Source organism: Carlito syrichta, unplaced genomic scaffold (assembly GCF_000164805.1).
Source record: "Carlito syrichta isolate Samal-C Ts95f unplaced genomic scaffold, Tarsius_syrichta-2.0.1 Scaffold301639, whole genome shotgun sequence".
Taxonomy (NCBI): Eukaryota; Metazoa; Chordata; class Mammalia; order Primates; family Tarsiidae; genus Carlito; species Carlito syrichta.
The window spans coordinates 75,669-94,028 of record NW_007245735.1 but is presented as its reverse complement, the minus strand read 5'-3'; the positions used below and the strand labels follow the sequence as shown (position 1 = coordinate 94,028).

General features: G+C 48.0%; 1 protein-coding gene across 2 annotated transcripts; it reads right to left on the bottom strand.

Moving 5' to 3' along the window:
• Positions 1-306: 306 nt before the first annotated feature.
• KCNK9 (potassium two pore domain channel subfamily K member 9) lies at positions 307-7,390 on the bottom strand. Of its 2 annotated transcripts, XM_008055034.1 has the most exons (2): positions 6,516-7,390; positions 307-784 (listed from the first exon to the last, which is right to left on the bottom strand). In XM_008055034.1, the coding sequence occupies exon 1, from the start codon at positions 7,308-7,310 to the stop codon at positions 6,516-6,518; it is 795 nt and encodes a 264-aa protein (XP_008053225.1). In that variant the 5' UTR covers positions 7,311-7,390; the 3' UTR covers positions 307-784. The 2 variants fall into 2 exon arrangements, with proteins under 2 accessions (XP_008053225.1, XP_021566580.1); XM_021710905.1 differs by lacking the exon at positions 307-784 and having other exon boundaries at positions 4,672-7,390.
• Positions 7,391-18,360: the final 10,970 nt, after the last annotated feature.

Below are 18,360 nucleotides of genomic sequence, written 5' to 3'. Positions count from 1 at the left end.
TGAACAACCATTTGGGCGAGATGCTAGAAATCGAATTGTCTTGATTCCTGGGACTGTCCGCCCCTCTGTGGGGGCTGCCCAACACCTGCTTCTGTTCCTAAGGTTCGGGCCGTGGGAGGTTTGCTGCACAGTATGTTTGTGCATTATAGATACAAGGCCTGGGGTGGGGAGGTGGCAGAGGAGGACATCGCTAAGTCCACTGGGTGGGAGGGGTTGAGGAGTCACTGAAAGGAGGTGTGAGATGTCCACCTCCAAGCTGGAGAGCAACAGGGAGCGGGAACAGCATAGGCATAGGAGCAGAGGGGCGACCTGGGTGGACAAATTTTATTGATCACAATGAAAGGTTACTTAGCCACAGCAGGTAGATAGCTTTGTGCTATCAGAATGGATAAGGCTGTGCTATAGAACATGCCAGAGCAAATATCTCAAGGACAGAGGTCACATATTATAGCCCTTCACAGTCAAGAGTACTGCCATAACAAATCACATCGTTAGGATTATTAATGAGAGGAAGGACTTGGCTGTCATTGGCACTCACTGAGGAGTTACCTGGTGCCAAAATGCCCCGACAGGTTTGCAGGGACCCTCACAACAAGCATTCCTCTGGGCTCTCTGTCTATGTATAGCTGGACCATCCCCACAGGTGTTTAGGGGAACAAGTACTGACGCACGCCCAGCACAGCCGCGGTCCATGTGAGAAGGCAGAAATCCCGAAGCCTTGCTCAGCTTTGGCAGTGAGACCCAGCATCCACGGACGCCTCTCTTGAATGTGCAGTTAGTTCCCCTAACAGAGGAAAACAACATTTAATATGACTTATTTATCCACAATGAAAGCAGTAATCACAGTGGTCCCCAGAGAGCCAAACATCCAGTGCATAGATCGTGGCTACACAACATCCGCTAGGTTGTTTCCTTGCCCAAAATTCCTTCACCTGAGGAAACAGACAGAGATGATTATGGGGCATCCTACAAGACATTGACCTGGACTCTTCAAAAGTGTCAACATCGTAAAACACAAAAATGGTGGGAGAGGTGTAATAAATTGGGGCAACATGACACAACAAGATAAGCAAGTGTGGGTTGTGATACGAGATTATATCCTAGACTCACAAAAAGTCATTTCTGAGACAATTAGGGGATTTTATATACAGATTATATTAGACAATATTATCGTATGAATGCTACATTTCTAGGTGTAACAATGGCACTGTGGTGTAGGGGAGTGCTTTCGTTCATGGCAGATAGACAACTTTTTCTTTGGCTGAACCACCAAAAAGTTGCAGACATGACAACATTTTATCCTAAAAACATCTCTGAGTGTAGGGGTGGGAAGGGGAGGGAGAAAGAGGGGAGAGGGGTGGGAGAAAGGGGAGTAGGAGATTAAGGGAAGATGGCAAACTACGGGGCTGGTAGGTCTGAATGAGAGGTTTAGGGGAGCTCTTCGGGCTATTATTTAAACTTTTCTGTAACTCTGAAATTTTCTAAATAGAAAATGGGTGGGAGGAATCACAGTCATAGATTGTTTTCCTGAATCAGCAGCCTGTATCGGGGGGTGGTCAAGAAAGAACCACATAAATGGATTTATGCTCAGCACTTTGGAGAGGCCAGAAATGCACTTGGCCTTGGTTTGTGATGACCACGACTCTCTCTGTCATTGCCTGTGCCTCTCCATCTTCCCAGCTCCCCATTCCCTGCCAAACTAAATGATCTTTGGTTAGTTGGCTCAACCTTCAAATGTGCCCAGGGATCAGAATATTCAGGCCAAATGTCACTGTGGGTCAAATTCATGTAGTGCTAAGTGCCCATAAATCCCACCCAAACTGTCCCACCGTGTTGACAAGGAAGCTTCAGAGGCCCAGGGAGTGAAATGACTTCCAAGAGCCCAGTGGAGCAAGACACAATGAAAGGGTCCCTGCTCTGCCACCCTTCCCTCACCTAGGATGCTTCCTGGTTCCCACGCAGACCATGACCCTGGAAGACACACACTTTAGCCCCTCAGGCAGCTAGCCTGCATGGGACAGACCCCAAATTTCACCACTTTCAGGACAAAGCCACAGTTCCCCAGTGCATTTCACCAATTACTGTGCCCACGGCACTGACAGAACAGACATGTTCCAGACTCACGCCTCAGCAGAGGGCCTCAAATGATACCTTAGTTAGGACCTATTATTTGAAAAAGAATATTGAAAAAAAAAAAAAAAATGGGGCCATGAATCTCCATGATGGGTGATTTTCCTTTGATCGTCTTCTCCTCTCACCTTCCTCTCCCACCCAATGCACAGATGCTGGAGCCCTCTGAACAAGTCTTCGCCAGCTGCAAGGATTGTCACTGGGAAGTAGGTCCCAGAGGCGTCTGAATATGGATGAGGCAGAGAAAAATGACCTGCTGAGGTTTATCGGTGGGCTTGTGAATTACCAACCAGATGTTTTCTCAAGGCCCTCTGTGCAGAGAACACAGAGGTGAACCAAGATTAATTCATCACCTCCCTTTTTTATGGGTGGGGTTTTAATGGGGCCTCCCAAGGAGGCTCTTCTGGGTAGTGGTCTGTGTCCATCTGCCTCCTCTCCTGGAAAGATGATGGACCCAGTGGGACTCCTGGGCTGCAAATGACCTGCTGTGATCATGCCTCAGTGCAGGCACTCCCCTCCCAATCAGTGATGCACAGTGGGAACACACAGATGCTTCAGAAAGAGTTTAAATTTAGAGTACCAGGCAGCTTGCTGTGCTTAATGATACTGTCTTGGTTTCAAGACAGAGTGGTGCAGAAAGAACAGATCTGATACTAGCTTTGGGGCCAACCAGGTACCTCAAAACCCAGAAAGGTTGGTTCCCTCCTGTGTAAAAAAGAATCTAACAGGCTGCCAGCCAAGACAGCACCTTCTGCTCAGGCTGGGTACAAAGAAGACTACAGCAAAATGGTCTCTAGAAAGCAGAGAATCTCAGAGATAGTCAATCCCACTGCCCACCTTTCTCTTATCTTTGATGGAATGGAGAGATGAAAATCAAGAGCTCTTAGTTAAAAAAGAGTTCAAGTGAGAATCAGAAATCACGCTCAGTACCTACAAACAAGTTGATTTCCAGACATTGGCTGATGGGCCATCCTCTCATGATTCCGGTAGAACGTGGCTCTTCCCAAATTCATTCTAATGGAAGGTAAATCCTGCATCCAAACAACCTGCTATGATTTTGTTCCCTGATGAATGGGCACAGTTAACTGGAAGAAGGGTATGCAAATCACCTGGATGAAAGAGGAATTACCAGATGCAAAAGCAAAGAAGACAGACCCAGGCCTGAGACATCAAAATTTCCAACAAGGGATCTTCAGAAGGCTGTGAACAACAACAAAAGTAGACAGGAGAATGGTAGAAAGAGAAATAAGGAAAATCTAGATTCTGGCTGTGTGACCTTAGACAAGTGTTCACCCACTCTGGACCTTAATTTTCCTCTCTGAAAATGAGAGTTCAGTGAAATGACTCAGACGAAGCCTCCTCCTGGTTTTGAAGATCTGATTCTAATGCTGATTGAGTGGTGGAACTCTAAACAAAGAAACCCCAGTTTTGTTTCATCAGGAAAGAACCCTGGAGGCCCTTAACTTGGGCCTTTCCCCTGCCCTGCCCCCCACAACTCCAAGAGTGCTTCATGGCATGTACCTAGAGAACTCCTTCGCCAGAAACCATGGTAGGAAATGGATGGACCATATGAGAAAAAGATGAACATCATAAGGGAAGCAAACCAACGTTTACCTCCAACCCCTAGACGCTTTGAGCACAAACAAGGATATTTAACTTGGGAAGAGAAGATACAGTGAACATCCTTCAAAGGGTTGAACTGGGAGCAAAGAGCAGAAGACACAGGAGAGGAATAGAACCAAGACACATTGTACATTGCCTCAGATACTTAAGTCAGTGGTCATCACATGAAAAAAGAATTTCATCCCATAATCCTACAGAATAAAGAATGTTCTCTATATTTCCCCGGGGAAGAGAGGAGTTCATTACTCAAAGCATTCAAGCAGAAGTATGGCCACTGTATGACCAATTTACATGGATATTTTAGTGGGGAAGCCAGCTCTGTATGCAGGGTTGAGTCAAGGTCCCTCTGACTCCAAGGGCCTGGTGCAAGCTCCTGTGGAGAAACGGAGGCAAGCGCTCTCAACTGAGGGTTGAGTTAGGACATCACGGTGTGGTGGAGTCAGCTTCTTGAGCTCTTCTGGGTTCCAGACTGAGCTATGTCTCAGTTCTGTCAACAACCAGCTCTGTGATATTGAGCAAATCACTCATCCGCTCAGTGCCTCAGTGTCATTTATAGATCAAAGATTATCGCACACACCCCCATTTGAAGGCACATCTTACAAAGGTTTTCATGAGAACCCCCACATTTATTCCAGGCAGCTTCCTCCAAAGCATAAAGCACTTGCAAATGCATTAGCATTTTTACACCTTTGACCCCCCCCTATAGCCAACAATCTCTCCCAAGAGGAAAAAAAACGTTTAAAAAGAACAACTGCTTCTATTCTCTGGACAGACTTTAGAGCCATAAATAGGGCATTCCATAACACATGAAATCTTAAAATGAGTGAACTGACAAAGACCTTGAAGGTTGAGAACTGTCAACTTTGGCCTAGAGAATCTGAGGTTCGCAGACTCCTTCGAAGGCCCTGTGTCCTAGACGAAGGGGAAATTTCGACACGGAATGTAGCATTAAAGTACATGCACATCCTTTTCAGAGGAGTCTTGAATGCTCCTGTGTTTCAGCCCAATGGCCCAAATGCTTGGGACTGGTGGCATTCGGGTGCTGTCTCCTTTAAGAAATCCTGTAGGTCTACTCTAAGGAGCAAAGCCTCCTTTCTGGGAGATCTCGCTGGGGCCTTGAGACAGGCCCATAAACGTGCTCCTTCTGAGTAGTACAGCCAAAGTCCACTTCCATCCAAGAGCCATGAACTTCCAGTTTACGAAAAAAGAGTGGAGGGGGATATGGGTAGATGGGTGATTTTTAGAAATGGCAGAGATGGTAATGGGGGAAATTAAAGTTCCCTCACTGAATTTGGAGGTCAAACTGTCCTTTATTCCTGCCATTGTAAGGGCCTCTAATGTGCCAGATTCTACAGCCTAAACTGTCCCCCAAGAGGTTAGCAGGTCTTCTTCCCTTTGGGGTCATCCCCTATTGAGAGTTGGGAAGAATTTCTCCACTACTCAGACAAAATTGTCCCCTGAGATTGGTAAGTTCCCAGTAGGCCAAGACACAGCTCCTTGCCTCTAAGCTCTTCCTGAGACCAACATGAACTTTCCTTTATTTACATATCAAATGCAATTAGAGACAATCTTTCCTGAAATATATATGTAGTATATATATGTATATATTTTTTTTAAATGAGGAATGCCCTGTCACTTTTTAGGAAAAGAAACCACATCCACATACCAATACCCATTCTCACCCAAGCATTCCAAAACTATAATTCTTATTTATGCAGTAAACGCTGCACAAAATCATCATCATCCAACAGGGAAATAATAAAATAGATACTGTGTGGTTCCAACAATTTTCCAGTTTCCCTGACAATTCCAGTTGCATGGTAAATTGTTGGAACTGGAGATGATAAGATTTCAAATGTCATCAATAAATTAATAGTATTGGCTTTTGATTATTCCATTGCTAGTTTCGTTTTCTTGTGTTGATAATGCATACCAGTTTAACAAAGTGCATGCTTTTTAAAAATTTTTGAACTGGCAAGCTAAAATGATCCAGGTTGTCTTGCCCACCCGCCCCCCTAAAAAAAGTTAATATAATTTAGAACCTAGCATTTTAAAAAATATGACCATGACACATCTGGGATAAAGACTGCTTATGAAACATGCTTGATTTGGCAAGATGATAAATCAGAAACCTCACGGGTTTTGTTTTTCCATTTTGTTTGGAAGCAGCCAAAAGCGGGCTTTGATGGGGGGTGGGAAAGAAAAATGAATACCTGATACTTTCCATATTGTCACATGATACACACGCACACAGAAGCGCGCATACACGCACACATACACACACACACGAGCTACCCAGTCCTTGGGGAGAAAGGAGTTAGGTCAGACACCACTATGGGTGGGCAATCGAAGGCTCTTAGCTTGGTGTGCGACTTTGGGTTGGGTATCCTCTCAGCTCTGTCTCCATGGTCCTGGTCTCACACCTGTCCTGGCACAACCACCCCAGAGACGGGGTAGGTTGGGGGAGAAATGTAAGGCATACTCTGCTGGGAAGGAAGGAGGGAATCCATGCTTCATGCTCAGATGCGAGTTTCAGAGGAGGACGGGCCTTTATTTTCCCTTTGGCCTGCTCTGTCTGGTTGGAAAGGCAGGGGGGAGGATGAGACTAAGAGACCAAGAAAGGAGGAAGGAGAGAAAGTAATAATGATGACAATAATAATAAAGAATAATCATAATAAATAAATAAGGAAGAAAAGACGAGTTGGGCCAATGGAACTCAACGTCCACTATGACAAAGGACTCTTCTATTTCCCTCCCCACACCTAGACAGACTTCCGTCGTCTCATCAGCCTATGGTTGTCGGTAAAGCTGTGTAACCCAGGAGAAATGGAGCTAATGGGGGATGGGAAGAGGCTGTTTTTTAATGTGCTTGGTGAGATCTCCTCGATCTTGTAAGAGATGGAGTGGAAGTAGTGGGGGGCAAGCTTGGCACTGAAGGAGTTCTGTGGCGCCGCCAAGCGGCCGCCATAGTCCTGCGAGCGGTAGCACGTGCAGGAGCACACAGACTGCAGGTCCCCGACGTCCGCCTTGTACCTGGGCCGGCCTGGCCGCACCTCCTCGGGCATGTGGATGACCATGCTGTTGCGGTTTCCGGCGAGGGACGCCCTCTCCTCGGCGTCGCGCCTCTCGTCCTCGCTGTTCATGGTCAAGAACCTGAGGACGACCAGGTTGAGAAAGGCCCCGATGACCGTCAGCCCCACCAGGATATACATAAAGCTAAAGGCCACGTAGAGTGGCTTCTTCTGCAGGGCACCCTTGGTCTGCAGGGCCACGTAGTCCCCGAACCCAATGGTAGTCAACGTGATAAAGCAGTAGTAGTAGGCGTGGAAGAAGCTCCACTCCTCACACTGGGAGAAGGCGGCGGCCCCGATGCACAGCGTCCCCATGCAGGAGAAGAAGCCCACAGTCACCATGTTCTCCATAGACACGTCGGTGTTGCGCATTCCACAGCACTTCTTGATGCGCTTCAGCAGGTAACGCACGAAGGTGTTCATCCGTTCGCCCAGGCTCTGGAACATGACCAGCGTCAAGGGGATGCCCAGCACAGCATAGAACATGCAGAAGGCCTTGCCTGCGTCGGTGCCGGGGGCAGCGTGCCCATAACCTGCGGGGAGGAAACGAGAAGAACAGGGAGAGCCAGTGAGAAGAGGTTTCTTGAGGTTTGGGGTGGGGAGGGGTAGATTTGGCAATTCGGTGGGGATGGAATTTGGGGGATTTCCATGGGGGGGGGCGGGATCATGCCCATACCCTGGAGGGAGGAGAAGAACAAGGGGGAACCAGTTTTTAAAAAGTTACAAGAGGGTTGGGGTGGGAGGGGGTTAGGAGCACTTCAGGAAGGAGGAGATTTAGGGTGTGCTATAATCTGGGAAGAGAAGAACCAGGGAGAACCAATGAAGGAACATCACTTGTGATTTGGCCTTGGAAGGGGCTGTGGGGGGGTACATTCCAATGTCATTTTAGAGCAAAAGAAAGTTTTTAAAAAGAAAAGAACAACAACAAAAAAAGCAGTAAGCTAAGAAAACTTCAAAAATACCAAGCTCAAGGGAGAACATTATCTATGCCCACCATCGATTGACATTAAGAGTGAATCTTCAAAGAATAACTGTCATGTACCAGGCATGGTGCTGAATCCTTTTACATACATCACCTCATTCCAACCTCAGAACGACCCTATAAAGTAAACATAATGATTCTAGCACCACTAGCAAGAAAACTGAGTTAATTCATAATAGGGTAACTTGATTTCTTCAAGAATTGGGATTTGAGCTGAGTTTCCAACTGCCAAGACCTAGGCTTAAAAGCAGAGACTTTGAATCAAGAGAGATAATGGTGGAGTGAGACATAAATGCCATGAGAGCAACAATTTCTATCTTTTTTTTCCAGTGCTGCACCTATCCTCTGTACCTAGAAAGTAAAATATTTATTTAATAAAGGAATGAATAAATTTGTGCCACTATATACTTTATAGAAAAGAGGAAGACAACCCTTGGAGATGTGTGTGCAAATACTTTGATGATGTAACTTAACAGCATACCACTTCATTGATCCCCTACAGCAATTATGCAAAGTCGAGCCTATATTTCTTCATATTCAAAATTAGATGATGGTTCTGGAAAGGTGAAATTAGTTGTAGGGTCACCACTGGTCAGTGATAATGTCAGAACCAGGATAGGATTTTCCCTGTCAGAAGGAACATAGGACTCATAGGTTCTAGTTCAAGTTTAGGACTAATACTGTCCAGGAAAAAAAAAAAAAAAAAAGCCTGGATCATAAAAAAGGTTTAGGCTGGGAATTTGGAGGCTACATCTGGTCTTTCAACATCTAAAATTCTGCCTTATCAAGAAAGGCTTCCCTTATGTGACCCATGATATGCTCATAGTCATTTAACCAGCTCTGTTACCTTGGGCACCACACAATGTCTCTTGGCTCAGGTTCCTTCATCTTTCATATAGGATAATAATAGTTCCTGAGTGGGATTGTTGTATGGATCAGCTGAGATCAGCATTCACCTAGCCCAGGACCTGATAGACAGTAGAGACCTACCAGACCCCAAGATTTCTACCCTTATCACTACTTCCTGCAGGAAGCCTTGTCACTGTGCTAGCCAATGCTTCTCTACCAGGGCTTCATCACTTAGGCTTCAGCCAGTCTCTGTCTCTCTTGGTATGAATATGTGCCATGTTCCACCTGCCCCACAGTTCAAATGCTCACTGGAGGAATGACATCACATGTTTGCCTCTAGGGTACTTCTCCTCTTTCTCTCTAGCCCTCAGTACCACTACCTCAGCCAGCACAGAGGTTTGGCCCTTCCAAAAACCTTACTTCTTTAAAAGAGGGGAGAGATAACATAACCAACTTGGAGTCAGGCTAGGAAAGGTTGGGTGGGGAAATAGGAAAACTGAGAGAAAGAGAAATAACAGTAGAGATTATCCAATTTGTAGAAGAGGGAGGAATAAAGATTGAAAGTAAATAAGTAAAGCCTCATGAATCTGTAGGACAATATCAAAAGGTGTCCCAGAAGGAAAAAAAAGAGAGAGAGAATGAGATAGGAAACAAAATATAAGAAATAATGGCCAAAATTAATCAAATTTTGTAAAAAAAAATTTACAGATTCAAGCAGTTCAGTTAACCCCAGGCAGGATAAATACAAAGAAAACTACACATTAGAATCAAGCAGCTAAAAGTCAAAGAGAAAATCTGAAAACAGCCAGAGTAAAATAATATATCACATACAGGGAAACAACCTTCTAATACTGCTTACTTTTAATCATATACAATGGAGGCCAGGAAACAGTGGAATTATATCTTTGAATTAAAAGAGAATTGTTAACCCAATTCAAGAATGAAGGCAAAGCAGGCATTTTCAGATTAAATAAAACAAGAATTCATTACCAAGAGATCCATATAATGTGATTACTAAAAGTTGTTCTTCTGCAGTGAAAAGATACCAGATGGGAACTTAGGTCTTCAAGACAGAGTAGAGCATGTCTTGGTAAACAAGTAGGGTAAATATAAAAGATGCAGGGGTGGGAATCGCACTACATCTCCATATAGCTCACCTGTGGAACTTATACAAAAGCCAGATGGATATTGGAGAATAACAGTAGATTGTTAGAAACTTAATTAAGTGATCATGCTAACAGTTCTGGATGTGATATTTTTACTGGAGGAGGTCAACACAGCATTTTCTGGGTCAAAAACTGTATACCAGGTGCCGGGGTCCCCAACCCCCATCCTATCCCATCCCTGCCAGTAAAGATCAGAAGTAGTGTGCCTTCTCACGGCCTGGACAGCAACAAACCTGTAGTTTACATCAATTTTCCTGCTGTCTGTCATACTACAGAATGCAAGAACTTTATCTTTTGACACACTCCCAGTATATCTCATTATTCCATTACATTGATGACATGCCTTACTAAGACATGTAGTGAGAGAGTGTGGGAAATGAACGTCACCAAGTTTCAGGGGCCTTCCACATTAATACATTTTCTAGGAGCCCAGTAGTCTGTAGAACAAGACTAGTCCTTCCAAAGTAACAGACAAGTTGCAGAACTTAAGATGCCTTCCAGGAAATAGAAGGTGGTACCGGGTAGAAGAAGGGGGTAGAACCTAGATGCTCCCACTCCCTACTTTGCTCTCCACCCTGGGAGGCTAGCCTATATAAGCTACATCAAGTGCCCTTCTGCCCTCTGATTTCCAGTTGGATCTATCTAATGAACAGCCCCAGTAGGTCAGAGGAAAGGAAGAAAGGAGAATCTTGGCAATCAGCTGCAACTGCCAGCAGGCTTACAGCAGAGCTACTCTTCAGACATTCCAGAAACTGCACCCTAGGCATATTAACAGCTCTCCATTGGCGTTAGTCCTGGGACCACACTCCCTTGTTGCTTTCCCCCAACCCTGCCCACACTTTCAAGAAGAGTTTATAAATAGCCCATTGACTAATTGCTCAGTGTAAGAGTACTACTTCCTGCAAAGCCCTAACTGATATACCATGTGTTTTTTTATTGGGTCTGCTTACAATAAAGCATCACAGGCACTGTGTGCAAAAGGGTCTGCAAATATCAAGTCCACGTGTCAGATATTCCCAAATACCTGTGTGGACACACAGACACATCTACGGAGACTTCATAACAAAGTACAAATGGTATACCCTTAGAAGCTCATGAACAGCACTATAGTTCTACTACACATGTACATGGGACATATAGACGTAAGGCATAAACCATATGCATATAGATTAGACCACAAGAAGCATATATACCTATAGCACACTCAAATTCACTAGCAAATACTATCTACCCAGCACATATGTGTGCACGTAGAGCACACTCAAGGCACAATATATGTGTACATGCTGCAGAGAGTATGCATGTTTATAGCACACCACATGTCTACAAGTTGTATAATATGTAGTGAAAACATACGAAATGCACATATGCTGGACATATGTGACAGGAAACACAGCCTTAGTCCTTCTCAAGAGGAGGATGAAGTATAAATTTTCTGTGTTCCCACAGCACCTGTGACAACTTGGGTCCTGTGAATGAATGTATACCAGCCTCCCCACCACAACTCTATTGGGCTTGGGAGTCATATTCATTCATGAATTCATACATTATCCATTCAGACATTTCCAGAGAGCTGGCTGTGCCCTATGCTGGGCACAGGGGGTTTCACAGGACTGTTCTTCTTGCCTCAGAATCTCCCAAGGGGCTTCGGCCAGCCATACCTAGATAGAGGTGCAGATGGGGGGGGGAGGATGTGGATACTGAAAGGCCGCGGGTGACCCCAAGCTGGGTTGCCTGCTTGGCCACCTCCCACCCCACTCTGAGAATGAGTCTTGTGAACTCGGGAGCCATACCCCTGTGTAGGTTTTCCCTCTAGGACTCCAGACCCTACACCATCCCATCCCCACCAGACACCAGGAGCCAGTGACCTCCTCTACCTCTGAGCTCTGTGGAGGTGACAGAACTCAGGAATCCCACTGTGTACTAGTCATCTTTTCCTCTTCCTACATGAATCATTTGTCCTTTTGGCAGAGAGACTTCTAACTTGGATCTATATGGGGTTCAAGAGACATGCATGGGGCCTGGTATGAGAGGCTAAAACCAGGTGGTCCCAGATGGGCACTTCCATATGCAGGTGAGGTCCAGCCTTGCAACCTCCAGAGAGTCACTCAATCCACATGTGGAAGAGGGGGCACTGGACCAGCTCACAGTCACCCTGCAGGAGACAATGTCATCCTTCCCCAGCCCAGTGCCTGGAGCCCCCTATAGGCACCAAGCCAACAGCGGCCAGCATGGCCATCACCCAGAGTCCCACCAAACGAGGAACACTAAAGCCAAATATAACAGGGTGCAAAGCCACACCTGCACCAGGGGACACAGCCAGCCTGCACTTTTCTTTCGCCCAAGCCCCTCATCCCTGTCCCTGCTGATGTCAGAGACATTCCTGGCTGTAGGACCTGGTGCTGGCTGATGGGCTGCTTGTATGGCCACAGGGAGCCAGGTCCCTGGGTGTGAGGTCAGCTGTAGAGGCTGCTGGCCCCTACAGAGATAGTGAAGGCCTGAATCCCACCCCCAGAACTGCACACATGGTAGCTGCATCCCAAACACCATCCCTCCCAAGATTCCAGGACACCAGTTCAGTTCAGAGGCCCTGGTGGGGAGCTCATATGAGTTAACCAATAGTCAGTTTCAGCTGAATATCCATCCCGCCAGCCTCCTACCCTACCCTCACCCTCCCTACTCATAGCACCTGTAATCACCCCCAACCTCCAACCGCTGCCAAGCCCTGCTCCCCGTTCTTCTGTCCAGTCGTGCTAGCTGAGCATCCCCGTCATGGCCATGGTGGCCAGAAGGGCACTGCATCAAGTCGGAGGTCCCACCCTGAGGCCCAGTACAGGGGCTGACAAGGATGCAGCTTTCAAATAAACTCCATGTCCCCTCGGTTCCACAATACAAGTGGAGCCCTGTCACAACAGACGCATCCACCAGAGACTGGCTTAGGCCACCTTAGCAGCAAGGGCAGTGCTTGAGGCCATGGAGGAAGCAAGAGGGGGCTGTGGGCCAAACACCAGCTAATGCCCTCTTCCACGCCCAGCCCTGGGTCATTTGCTGGAGAATCAGATCAACGAAAGACATGACCTCGAATTCCTGGGGTAAAGGCCAGCAGGGGAGCCCCAACACAATGTCAGAATCATCTGCTTTGCCTGCCAGAAAATTCTACCACTGGGCCAGAGCTGGGTGTCAGGAAAGCACAGAGAAAGCACCTAACTCAGATGAGGGCAGCAGCCTCCAAGGAGCTGGCAGAGTTTTGTCAGGTGAGTAGGACTTCGCCAGGACCAGAGGTGGGTAGAGGTCACTCGGGCTGCTCCATCTGCTGGAATTGGACATCACTCAGAACTTCCTGATCTGGGGCCCTGCTTTGCTATTACCCATCAGTCCTTCTGGGCCTGCTCTGATTTGTCCACAGATGGCAGTGCCCAGGACCAGGCCAGGCACAGAACAAGGGGGTCTGGGAATCAAGAACTGGGCAGGTAGGAAGAGGGCTGAAGAAGCATTGATGGGTGTGGTAAAAGCAGATTAGGAGAAGACAAGGGAAGATGCTGTGTCTAGCCTCCCACACAAGCACATGAAACCAATTTCTACCTGAGATGCTGGCGTGTCCTAGAAGCCAAAAGGTCATCCCCTGAGAGAGGACTGTGTGGAGTTAGCCCTGGAAGAAAGCTTCCAGGTCACCTGGCCAACCTCCCCACTAATCAAAGGGATGACTAGGATCCAGAGAGGGCCAGTGTCGCCCAACTTCACATGGTAGGCCAGTGACCGGGCTTCTGCCCTGCAGATCTGGAAAGTAGACATCTGTTGTAAAAATGACACACCCATTCTGAAAAGCTGACTCTGGACAGCACGCTTTGACTCCTGAGTACCCTAGAAGAACCCTTCAGTTTCCCCATCTGTGAAATAGAGCCGAGGGCATGGAACAGAGAGGAATGAGAATCAGCTCCCTCACCAGGCTCTACCCAGAACAGACCTCTGGTTCACGGTACCCTCAGAGCTGGGCTCTGGCAGCCTCTGAGCCAAGGCCCCAGGGAGCTGAAACCTACCCCAGGCTGGCATGAAGATGCCAGGGGTGGGCTCTGGACCCACAATGTCTGAGTACAGGGGGACTGACAGCAGCTTGCTTCACCTGTCCCTTGGCTGGCTCACTGTGTCTCTTTCACCCACAAACCCATGTGGGAGGCTGGGAGATCCCAGGGTGGCAGCACCAGGCTCCCCTCCTCACCCACCCAGTCACCGGCAACTGGCACCCTAGGCCACCTTAGGTGAGCTCCCAGCTCTGACCTTGGGTCAGAGCCCAATTCTGACTTAGCTGTGCAGATCCCAGAGCCCAGCATAGAGGACACACATGGTCTAGAGAGATGCCTCGCTGCGCAAATGAGTCCTGTCTTCCCAGTCCTGCCTGGAAGTCTTGGCCAGTCCCAACCCCAAAATGGCTGGGGCAGCTACACTGCCTCAACCAGCCTGGTTTTCATGGCCCCTTTTATATACTTTGTGGGTATCTTTGATCCGTCCTGGGAGAGGCTTTGCAGAGAAGCAGCCTTCATCTCTCTGCTGCAGCTGGCTAACAAAATAAAACAAAATGAATAGGCTCCATCTTCCCGGAGGGGAAAGAGGCAGAGAAGGAAGATAATATAACTAATCATTTCTATTGGGTCTGGGGCTCCCCAAAGAACCAGCTGTGGCTGGTAGGCAGTGTTCACTTGCAAGGTGTCTTGCGCTCCCTGCTGGCTCCTGCGAGATTTCCCAGACAAATGTCAGCCAACAGGTACAAGAAGCTTCCCAGTCTGGTACCTGTTCTGAGTAGTACTTCATTTAAAGATACCATGAGCACCCAGTAGGCTCTCTCCACTGGGAAAAAGCAAATAAGGTGCCCGGGCAAGGTGGCTTGCAGACCAGCCTCGTTACAGACACCCCAGTACTCAAGAACTGTCTGTGGCTACCTCTTGTCCCTTGGCAATGTAGGCCCATCAACACGAGGCCATAGTGACCTTTACAGACTTACACAGCCCTGCAGTTTACAAAGCCTCCACCCCACCATCATGGTGCATATTCAGGACACAGGTGAAGAACAGGGCCATTACTTTTCTGTCTCTGCACCTTGGCTACCCCGGTTCCGCCCACTTGGGAATGCCCTTGCTGTTACCCCATTTCCTCATGGCCAAATTCCACTCATGTTCAAACCCAGCTTGAAGAATGTTCCTACCCAAGGCCAGCTCTGGTCCCTTGACCAGAAGGCATCAAGCTGAACTTTGAATTCCCACTGCTGTGGGGTAGAGTGAACGAGATCAACCTCTGAGTATCAGGCCAATCCGGGTTTGAGCCCTGACCCTGCCACCTTAGGGACCGTGGATAATCCCTCCCTAGGCCTCCTCTTTCTCTTCTGTCACATTCACCCCAATCCCGACCTCCCAGGAAATCTGGGCTGACGTAGCCATCACGGCCAGGTGAGGGATGCTGGGTGAGGGACGATCATAGCTACCTCTCTAGCCCACAGCTGCCCAGGGAACAAGATGACCATGCAAGTATTTAGGCATTGAGAAATTTGCTGCTAGAAAAGAATGAAATATTTATAAAGGACATGCAAGGTTTTGTGCTGGTAGGAATTAAAACAGGTGCAAATTCCATTAGTAAATGACTCAGGGTGGCTTGGAGAAGGGTGCGGGAGGAAAGAGCAGCCCATGGCCCTCGTGCTTCCTGGCTGGCTCCCACGGAAGCCTGCAGCAAGCATCCCACGCATCTTCCCACGAGCGTCGGCCCCGCTCAAGCTCCCGGATGAACGCAGCATGATTATTAAGATCCAGGTGTCTGCAAACACAAGGAAAGTGACTCATGGGCCCCATGGAGGGAGGGCAGAAAGGATCCTCGGGAGGGTTGTAGGTGGAAACCGAAAGTCCCAAGGTCTGGGTCTGGCTCTGTCTCCCACTTACCACCCATGACCTTGGGCAAGCCACAGGAGGTTCTCTAAGCCTTAACCTTCCCTTCTTTAAAGAGAATCTGAAGTAAAGCAGTCTCTTCTGATTATGCATTTTACGGACCACAAAGCTTTTCTGAATTCATTGTTTCATCTGGAAGGCATATCTGTTGTTGGAGCTGCCCTGTGGCAAGTCACCCTTTTTGCGATATAACAGAACCCTAATTTCTACCGGGCATCACACACGGACTTGGTCTCCTGTTCTATCCAAGAGGGGAATGATGCTTCCTATGGGCTCTGATTGAGTCACCAGTCAAACCCTGAACCAGCCAGACTTTTACTGAAACAAAGGCATGTGCTCTTTCCTGCCAGAATGGAGGACTCTGGGGTATGAGGTCTGTAGCCATTTCCATCATTGCCCTGGCACAAGGATGAGCTGTCCCACAGAATTTCCCTGATCTCAGAACCAGGAATTTTTGCTGGAGCTGTCCTTTCACCCTTGGTTCTGAGCCTGTCCTACCTGAGCCTACTCAGACATTACAGACCGTCCCCCAATAAATCTGCTGGCTTCTGCCAGTGTTTTTATTGCAAGTGACGAACACTCAACCCGGAGCACAGACCTTAGCATGTCTACAAATAACACGTAACAGTTTTGTTAACAAAGCACCATGCAATTCACACTCCCTGCATCCCCTGCAGTTGCCCTTTGTAAGCCACCTGGGATCTGTCCAGGGGTGACAGGGGCTGTGAACAGAAGCCAGGTCCTCACAAGAAGTCGCTGTTCCCCATCCCAAGCACCCAGGGCCATGGGCCAGGGTGACTCAATTTTCTGAGTTGTAAAGAGAAGCTGGATATATATTGTTGCTTTTTAATGTGGTAGCTAACTAGTGCCTAATTAAACATTCTAAAACATGGCACAGGCCAGACAAAATAAGACAAAACAGACCATCTGTTTGTCTAAAACAGAGGTCACACGTGCTCCAGAAATGGTGAGAAGGGCGGAATGAGAACAACAGAAGAGACACAGGGCAGGAGGAGGAAGGGAGAACAGGAGGTAATCAGTGGGGGGTCCACTAAACACAGATCCCATTCACTCACTGTCCCCTCCTTCACAGTGAGGCCTCTCAGGCAAGAATCACCAGTTGGCTCCGTTTCTCAGACATGCAAATAAAGGCACCAAGAAATGGCTTCACATAAAGAAGCACCTTGGCGCCCCCCTCACCCCCGCACACTCACGGGTTGAGGTTATCTCTGCCCTGCACAGTGCACCCAGGAGTACCATCAGGATCCATTAAGTAGTCTAAGGCCCTTTCCCACAATCCCCGTGGCGAACTTAAGCCCACTTGACTGGTGACCCCATTTCATGGTCAGGAATATGAGGCTCTTTCACAAGGGCCCTTGCTCAGGCCGTAAGGGCAGGACGTGGCCCTCTTATCCTCCATGTCCGCCCGGGTATGGGGATTCCAAGTCCCAAGCTCTTAGCTGTTCTTGGAGCCACCGAAGGCCCCAGTGACTGGCTTCTTCACAGCCTTGGCATGCTGGGTTCCCTGAAGGAAAATCTGGTAGATTTGGCATTTTATTTAATGAAAGCCATTTCCTCATATGATTTATTATTAATTTCCAAAAAGAACTTTAGTTCCCCTTTGGTTTCCGTTCATTTTATGTCTGAAGGGGGAAAATGGACTAAATATTTAAAACATTTTTAAAAAAAATATGCAAGCTTGCAAAGCACAAATTTCCAGCAACAGCTAATGACGGGTCTTTCTCCTCCTGTGTTCCATGGGGGGCCCTGGGCGAGGACCACCTTCAGGAGAACCCTAGAGCCCCGCCCCTCTGGTCCCCTTGTCCCCTTCCTGAGGAGACTGGGGAGGCCAAGGATGAGGGCACCAGGTGAGAGAGGAGCCAATGCCAGGGAGCTTCGTCACCCTGGTACCCACCCCAGGGCTGCACTAAGTGGACATCTCATCCCAGACTGGTTGGTGGTCCTCACTCACTGAGGACCACCGGAGAGCAGGGTGCCTCCCACAGTGGATTCCGACAGCCTGGCTCAGATGCGGTCGGCATGTCTCCAGCTCTGGGGTGTTACCTCCCAGGGCCAAGTCGCTTCTCCTTGTGATGAGGATCCAGTGGGGATTCAATGACGCGTTACCACCATTTCACAGATGGCATGACTAAGTCACGGCAGCCCTCCGTGCACAATAGTGCCTGCACTTACTCTTGCTTCCTCTTGAGCCCCCCAAGTGCCTTGCCAGGTGGCATCAGGAAACACCCTCCCCCGGGGTACACTCACGACGAGGGGGCACTGGGTGGACGGGGATGGCCTGCCACTGAGGCCATGGGGGAAGTAGCACTTTCACTGTTTGCTTGGAGACGAGCTCTCCTCCTAGCTCAGACCCCAGCACACACCTGGGTGTGCAACTAAAATCAAGTCCAGTGCTTTTACACATAGGTCCATGGCAGCATTATTCACAAGAGCCAATGAGCACAAACAGCCCAAGTGTCCATCAGTGACACTTGGATGGAATGTCCTCAATCTTAAAGAAGACTGAAGTCCTGACACACGTCACAACACAGATGCACCCTAGAAGCATTTTGTCACATGTGTTGGTCAGCTTGGTTTGCCAGAACAAAAGA

Bases quoted from the DNA above. Each gene is read 5' to 3' on its own strand.
- KCNK9 (XM_008055034.1), bottom strand. From the start codon at position 7,310: ATGTTCTATGCTGTGCTGGGCATCCCCTTGACGCTGGTCATGTTCCAG.